Source organism: Lynx canadensis, chromosome E1 (assembly GCF_007474595.2).
Source record: "Lynx canadensis isolate LIC74 chromosome E1, mLynCan4.pri.v2, whole genome shotgun sequence".
Classification (NCBI taxonomy): domain Eukaryota; kingdom Metazoa; phylum Chordata; class Mammalia; order Carnivora; family Felidae; genus Lynx; species Lynx canadensis.
The window spans coordinates 58,472,800-58,480,422 of NC_044316.2; the positions used below are offsets into that span (position 1 = coordinate 58,472,800).

Consider the following 7,623-nt stretch of genomic DNA (forward strand, 5'->3'; position numbering starts at 1 on the left):
CGTAGCTACACGGATGGTCACGGAACAATGGGTAGCACTGGGCACACAACACAAACCAGAAGTCCATGCAGGCAGGGGACACACATCAGACTAAAGGAGCAAGGGACACGCCACCCCAAGGAACATGCAAACGGAGAAGATCCCTGCAGATCCAGAGATGCCACGGCCCGACGGGCTGGGACGAAGCACAGGGTCTCAGAGAAAGCCACTGTGGAGCCACGACACGCAGCGTGGCGCCTGGCCCGCACCCTCCAGACAAGAGCGACGCGCTGCGGAACGGCGACCGGGTGCTGTGGCGACACCACGGGGACACGAACACGGAGACACCAACACAGACACACACAGACGCACGCGGTTCCCGACGCAAACACGGACCTGCGTTTAAGGAGACAGGTGTCCCTGAAGGCACACCTGCGCCTCCGGAAGAAATGTCTGCAGCTGTGGATGAGCCAGGCAGTGCGGTAGAATTTCTAGAAAGACTCGCCCAGCCTTTTGCTAATTAGACTCCTGGTGACGGAATCCAGGGTGCCCTCAAGGCGTGTGACCCCCAGATGGAACCCAGCAGGGAGCTCACCTCGCCTTGGGTATGATCCGTCTTAGTGTGCTTTCTTCTCTCTCTCTCTCAACACACGGGCACGCACACACACGCACACACGCACACACATTTTCTCCCGCCTCGGAAGGACTAGAGGGAAATGTGTAGTTTGCTTTTCACGGGGGAGAATAAAGTTAAAGGTCTGGACGCTGGTCGTGTCTCAGTGTCACCAGCCGGTGACACGCTGGGGGCTGTTCCAGGACCTGAGCCCTGGAAAGAAGTGGGGGGGGGGGGTTGGATTCCAGGCCCCAGCGCTCTGGCTCCCCGTGAGAGGCCTCTGGAGGCCCTGCCTCCTTGGAGGACCCTCTGGTCTCCCACGGCCAGAAGCCAAGACTTCCGGGACTGTGGGTAGGGACACTCCTCTCTCAGGGGCACCAGCCGGCAGCCAAAAGAGGGGGACGGATCCCAGCCTCGAAGGGTGCAAGGAGGCGGGCAGACTGGGGGCTGAGGCGCTGTCCTGGGCCAGAGCCAGCAAAGCAGCTTCCCAGGCCCAGCAACCGCTGCCCTCGGATGCCAACTGTAAGCTTGCTGGCCGGGCACCGGGGTGGGGTGGGGTGGGGTGCCCGTTTCCCATGGCCACCCCCCCACCTCTGCCCACCCCCGGAGAGCAAGAGAGAATCCGCTCCTACGACAAAAGAGAAATTCTCTGAGGGGGGGGCCCCGGCCCCGAGCAAACAAACGACAGAAGACATTTATTTACCGGTGGAGAACTGCGCCCCCGGAAAAGGTTTGCAAACAAGACAAGCGCGTGTGTTGAAGAAGCCACACGGGCCACCCACGGGGGCCCGCGGGCAGCTACTAGAGTCTTCCGACCAGTCGTGAGATTCTCCCCCGCAGCACACAGACCACCTCGCTCGTCCCCACAGACACACACCCGTAGACACACACGCTCTCTCACCTACGTCCACACCCGCGCCCGCGGGAGCACAAGTCAGGCCTGAGGCCCGGGGCGCGGGCCTCCTCGGGGGGGGGCAGCCGGACCTGCTTCCCCGGCACAAGGACAAACCAGGCTGCGTGCGAGCGCGTGCGAAGGGGGAGGGCCTGAGTCGCTCCTGGGGAGAGGGAGAGAGGAGACACAAGACGGGTCGCCACCGCTACAAGCAGGGGGAGGAGGCGGGCGTGCCTTCCCGAGGGCGGGGGCTCGGCCGCCAGGAGCCTCAGTTTATCTGGCGACAGGCTTCGAATGTCCACTTGGTGTGCCCCGCCGTAGATCTCGATGTGGGACTCGGCCCAGGCGATGACGTTGCCGGAGAGGGCCTTGGTGCTGCAAGGTGGCGAGGTTATATACCTCCCCGGGGGTCACTTGCGGTCCCCAGATGTTGAAATGGGCCAGCTCGCCCACGAACGCCTGGGTGGCATCAAACCCACCACCCAGGGTGTCCTTCAGAGAAGAGCAGACGTTGAGGGTCTCTCGAGGGGTGGGGAGGGGGGGCCATCCCCAGGGGGCACTTCTCCCGCGTCTCCCCCACTAGGGGCTCTCGCATCTGCCTCCCACGCACCATTTCCGTCCCGTGTCTGGGTCTCCAGCCAGACCCTGGTCCCCCTCCCATGGGGTGCCCGGGAAAAGCGACACTACTGGCCACCTCCGCTCGGGATGCGGAGCTTTTCCTGGGGGCGCCTGGGACTCTGCCTCCCCCTCGGCCAGTGAGGGGGGTCGGCCGGGGCCGCGCACAACCACGGGGGCCGCTGCCGCTCTCCCTGCAGAGCCCCACGGGACCAAAGGCCTGGAAGGCCTGGGACCCTCCCCCGTGCCTTCCCTGCGGGTGCCCAAGGGGGAGACCGATCCCTTTCAGGCAATGCATCCCGCAACCCTAAGGGCAGGCTTGCTTTCCTGTGCCAGAGACGCAGCTGCGGCCCGCCCCACCGAACTTCCCCATGGAGCCCACCCAGAGCGCGCTCTCTGCCCAGTGCTGCCCTAACCTGCTTCTCTTGGCTCCCTCTGGGGGTGGTGGAGCACTCCCCTCTCCAACTACCCTCCCTCCTCGCCCCCCTCCCTTCTCTGCTTCTGGGGCTCCTTCCCCGCAGCCAGCACCCCCTCCCCAAGGCCAGTACCTGCTCCTGGCCCAGCACCAGCACACCCTGGGGCTTGATGGGGTGATAGGGTGCCAGGTTCTCGCCATTGCCACCCTGGGTGCCGTCCTGGTAGGCTTCCCAGACCCCGTCCCGGGTGGTCCAGGTGACGCAGATGTGATGCCACTTGCCATCATTGATTACAAAGGGCAGCTTGGCCACCTGGGAAGGACGCCACACGCAACATGATGGGTACAGGGACCGGCGATCGATCGTCACTACTTACCAGTTCAACTGCTTCTCTTCCCGTCCCTACGTTGCCAGTAAACACCATTACTGAACTCTCTCAGCCCCTGCCCCTCTGGGCCTTAGCGCCCGTCAGCCCCATCCCTCCATGGACCTTGGAGTCACACAGGAAATGTGACGATGTGGCAAGGGGCTCCTAAGACCGGTCTGGGTGCGCAATGTCCTCACCCCTCCTGGCCCTCCTCCCTCTTCGCTGGTCCTACAGAACCAGCCCTCGGGAAGGAGCATCCCACCGCTGGGGTCTCAGCTCACTGCTGCCGCCTGGGCCTCTCCCCCCTCCTGCAACGCCGCCGACTGCCAGACCTGCTGGTCTACAACCCGTGCAGCCTCTGCAGAGGCTCAGACGCCAGGGGGCATGGCACCATGCCTTTAAAGCTCAGGCCAGCCTGCGGCCTGGGGTTTCCCTCCCTCTCTCACATTCCGGAGGGGACAGACGGCGCAGCAGATGCAGCAGACGAGGGAACCTGCCCACCCTTTAACTCGCCCAGAGAGGAACAACCCTTTCTGGTCGAGGCTGTCAACAGCAGGGGCTTGGATTCCAGTCCCCAGCCTGGGTTTTAGAGATTTACTGCCAATGTTGCCTCAGAGGTGTGGAAAGCTGGCAGCTCACTCCACAGCTGTACAGGACCAGGATGGAGAAGGCTCCCTGGAGGGAAAAGGCGGACTCTCCAGGGCGCTGCGTGCGTCTGGCCTCCTCCCAGCGGTGGGGGCTTGAGCAGGACAGATTGGGGTACCTTGACTCACCGCGGAACATCTATGGTCCTCCCCACAGGAGCAAAGCCAGCCCTGAGGCCAGCTGGGGGAGGTGGACCCAGGGTCTGATCTGCCCTTTGGATCTTCCCCTGCCTTCCCCGGGAAGCCTGGGTCTGAGAAAGTTCCAGCTTCACCCTCTTCCGAGTAGGGCCAGGGCGCCCCTCTGCGTTTCCCCCTGTCCTCACCCTCCACCTCCCTCAGTCCTGCCTGGTGGGCACTTCTGTTGGGACCACAGCTGCATCTGTGGCTGTGTCTCCCATGCCCACCACTCCCCCCACCCCCACCCCCAGCCCCAGGCACCTGCCCCAGCAGCCAGGCGGGCCTGGGGGCCTCACTGTGCCTTCCTATAAGCCCAGGTGGCTGGAGGGGGCGGGGTTGCTCTACCTTGTCGTTGATGAGGATCTCCATGGGATTGTTGCCCCACTCAATGAGAACCAGCTCATTGGCCTGGCCAGGCACGGCGTAGGAGAAGGGGGTGCCCACCCCGGGCGCGGCGCTGGACTTAAGCCACATGCACACCGTGAAGGCATACATCTCCGGCAAGCTCTTCTTCACCTTGGCGTACATGTAGTTGGTCCGCAGTGGGAATGTGAGCTGGAATTTGTCTCCAGGACGGTTGTCCTTCTGACCTGGGAAGGACAGGATGCAGTCCCTTCATCTGTCTGCACCTCAAAGCACTCCTCCGGGTCTGAAAATCATTCTGTGCTCCCCTCCACCCCCAACCCAAGCTCAGGAAAGCAGACACGACTGTCTCCATTCTATAGATGCTGGGTGGGGGTGGGGGGGGGGGGCAAGTGCTTTGCCTGAGGTCACGGGGCCAGAACGAAAGAGCTGACCTAAGATCTCCGCACTCCTTGGTCTGGCTCCCACGTCCTGCCTCTGGGGAAGCCGGATGGGGGTGTGAGGGGGGACCTGGCGGGCTGCACGGTGGGCATGGCTCAGCGCACTCCTGGTAAACCGGCCCTTGATGTGTGGCCACAGAGGGAGGTCTCCTCCAGCCTGAAGGAGGCCAGCTCCCCCAGAGCAGCCCCTGCGGCCAGCCGCCCCGATTCCAGGATGCAGGCTGCCGGCGGGTGTTCACAAACACGCCTCTTGGATTCCCACCTGGATCCCCACCCGAGACGGCCAGGCCCCCGGTGCCCAGGACACTCCCCTTGAGGCCAGCACATGCCGCAGTCCCTGGCCACTCATCGGACCCAATCAACCGGCCCTGAGAAGTCTGGCTATTTCCAGAATCCCATCTCCCCACAGGAGGGAAAGCGGTCCTTCTAAGGCTCTTGTGGCAACTCTGCCCGGAGTCCTGGGCACCAGGGAGCCAGGGCCCCCCCCCCCCCAAAGTGACTGCTTTGAGGACTATGCCATTCATTCTCCGGGAGAGCTTCCTGTGTGTTTCCTGAAAACTCAGGCTCCCGGCCTGATAGCTTCCCTTTCCACAACAGCCACCAGCTCCCAGCCTGCCAGTGATGTCTCGGGGAATGCTTGTCTGCCCCCCTCCCAACCCACACACACACGCTGTAGCTGTGGCCCTGGATATGGTGTGACTGACTCCAGGCAAAACATTCCAACCCAGCAGTGGGCACAGGCACCAGGCTCAGAGCCAGGAACACGCACACCTGCCAGCTCCTGGCTGTGCTCCGGGGCCTGCCAGGCAGTCCAGAACTAAAGCGGCCCCCAGGCCAAGAATTATTTCTAGAAGGCATCCTGCTGGGCCAGCAACCCCCCATCCAAGTCAGGTACCAGGGAATAGCAGAGCTGGCCCCCTCAGTGCTCCCCCAACCATCCCCGGCTTGCACGCTCCCCCCCCACCTTCAAGCAGAACCAGCCCCTGGCTTCTCTAGGGGATGTTTTTCATTCCCCCCAATCTCCCCTCCTTCCCTCCCCCTCCCTCCCCCGTCCCTCCTTCCCCTGATCTGTTTTTCAGTTACATAACGTGCCTTAAGACGGCACTGTTTAAATCCATCCGGCACATTTTGCGGTCCAAGAAGGGTCACGTGGCCCTGCTCCAAGCCCAGGAACGCCCCCCCCCTTTTACAACCTTGTTTGATTTCTATGACTTCAAGGCTGAGCCCAGCTCATCTGTGAGCCCTGGGGTGCAGCTGGGGCTGGCCAGAGTTGGTGACCCAGGAACCAACTGGGTCTTGCAAGATTCCAGGGCTTGGATTACTCAGAAGATAAAACCAGGGGGAGGGGGCTCACCGGAAGGGGGGGACCCGGAGATCCCCACAGGACACCGGGGCGGGGGGGGGGCGATGAGCTGGGAGACAACCTACTCAGGGCCCAAATCTGCTGGGAACCAGGGGACTCTTCCCCGGCCCACACCCCACTCTCTCTACCGGGGATGGGGACCAGCTGGAGCCCGGCTTTCTTACCAGGGAGGGCTTGGGAGCACCACAACTACGGTGCAAACTTACTGAACATTAAACAAATCAGACTTGGAAAAATCCTCCCAGTGTGTGTGTGTGTGTGTGTGTGTGTGTGTGTGTGTGTGTGTGTGGACGGGGGTGCTGCCGACACCAACCAATCCCTTTCTCACTCTGCTTCTGTTGTCTCCATATGTCCCCAGCCCAGGGGGCCCCGGCACCACCAGGAACATGGGCTGGAAACGCAAAACCTAGAGCAGGGACTCAGGAAGCGGGAAGGGGGCTGGAGAAGCTGAGAAGCTTTGGGCTTTTCAGCCTGGAGCTGAGCTGGGCAGGAGGCCAGGACCTGAGGCAGGGTCCCCATGGCCCAGGGAGCCTGGCAGGCAGCAGGTCGCTCCACCCCCCCCCTACCTCCAGCCCCGGTACCTTTCTCCAGCTCGCTGATCCGCTGGTGCAGGGAGGTCAGGGCGCTCTCGATCTTGACTCTCTCCTCCGTGTCGTTCCTGGGGCCACCCTTTCCCTCCTCCAGAGTGTTCACCCGAGACAGCACCTGCCTCTCCAGGTCATCGATCTTGCTCTGCAGCAGATCCTTGAGGCTGTTGGTCTGGCTGGAGGAATTGAGCCGGCTGTACTGCTGCGGGGGTGCGAGGGCAGGGGGAAACCACATCGTTACGCGTGGAGCGGGGACCGTGCCGGGAGGCCCGCGGCGAGGTCCCCTCGGGGCGAATGCGGGGGCGGCCTGGCGGGGAGCTCGGGCGAGTGGCCGCCGTCTGCGGGGCCCCTCAGGCTCCGCGCAGCCCCGGTGGGGCACGGGCGCCCGGCCGAGGCGGGGCCGGCGGCGGGGGGGGGGGTGGTGGTGGTGGATGTCGGGCCGGGTCGGGAGTGGGGGTGGGGCAGGGCAGAGGGGCGCACGAGCCGGGGACGGTGGGGGGGGGGGGGAACGCGGCGCGCGCAGACCTCCAGGTTCTCCAGGCGGGTTTTGAGCGACTGCAAAGTTTGCCCGAGTTGGCTGAGCGTCTCGGCGGCCGGCGTCCGGGACAGGTCGCCCATGGTGTTCTTGCCCGAGCCCGGCTGCTTGCGGCCGCCGCCGCCGCCGCCGCCGCCGCCGGCCCGGGCCTCGCCGGTGCCCGCGTCCAGCGTGCTCTGGCTCTCGCAGCGGCCCAGCTTGGTGGTCAGCTCGCGGATGGTCTCCTTCTGGCTCAGGATGGTCTCCTTCTGCTGCAGCACGGTCTCGCGGAGCTGCAGCACGTTGCTCCGGAGCTCCTCGGCGCCGCCGGCCGCCACGGACGCGGCGCACATGTCGGCGTCCACGGGCACCGAGGTGCAGATGAAGCGCGTCGGCCCGAATCCTGGGCCCGCCGCCGCCCAGGAGGCAGAGGGCGAGCAGCGCACAGGTGCGCGCGGCGCGGCCGGCCGGCATGGCTGCGGGCGCTGGGGGCTCGGCTCGGCGGGGCTCGGCGGGCGGCCCGCGCTCTGGGCGCCGCGCTGCTGGGCCGCGCAGTCCTCACCGCCGCGCTGCCCGGCCCTCACTGCCGCCCGCGCTGCGGAGCCCGCGCCTTTTATGCCGCCGCGGGAGGGGCCTCGGCGCTGCCGACGTCA

The 7,623-nt window shown here is 64.7% G+C and overlaps 1 protein-coding gene across 1 annotated transcript; it reads right to left on the minus strand.

Moving 5' to 3' along the window:
• Nucleotides 1-1,688: 1,688 nt before the first annotated feature.
• On the minus strand, nt 1,689-7,351 carry NPTX1 (neuronal pentraxin 1). Its single transcript, XM_030296560.1, has 5 exons — nt 6,982-7,351; nt 6,451-6,658; nt 4,049-4,293; nt 2,648-2,827; nt 1,689-1,976 (listed from the first exon to the last, which is right to left on the minus strand). The coding sequence occupies exons 1-5, from the start codon at nt 7,321-7,323 to the stop codon at nt 1,758-1,760; spliced, it is 1,194 nt and encodes a 397-aa protein (XP_030152420.1). The 5' UTR covers nt 7,324-7,351; the 3' UTR covers nt 1,689-1,757.
• Nucleotides 7,352-7,623: the final 272 nt, after the last annotated feature.

Excerpts from the sequence above, each read along its gene's own strand:
- NPTX1 (XM_030296560.1), bottom strand. The coding sequence starts at position 7,323 with ATGTGCGCCGCGTCCGTGGCGGCCGGCGGCGCCGAGGAGCTCCGGAGC. Across the intron at positions 6,659-6,981 it reads CCCGCCTGGAGAACCTGGAG|CAGTACAGCCGGCTCAATTC; the intron begins GTCTGCGCGCGC and ends GCACCCCCGCAG. Across the intron at positions 1,977-2,647 it reads TGGTGCTGGGCCAGGAGCAG|GACACCCTGGGTGGTGGGTT; the intron begins GTACTGGCCTTG and ends TCTTCTCTGAAG.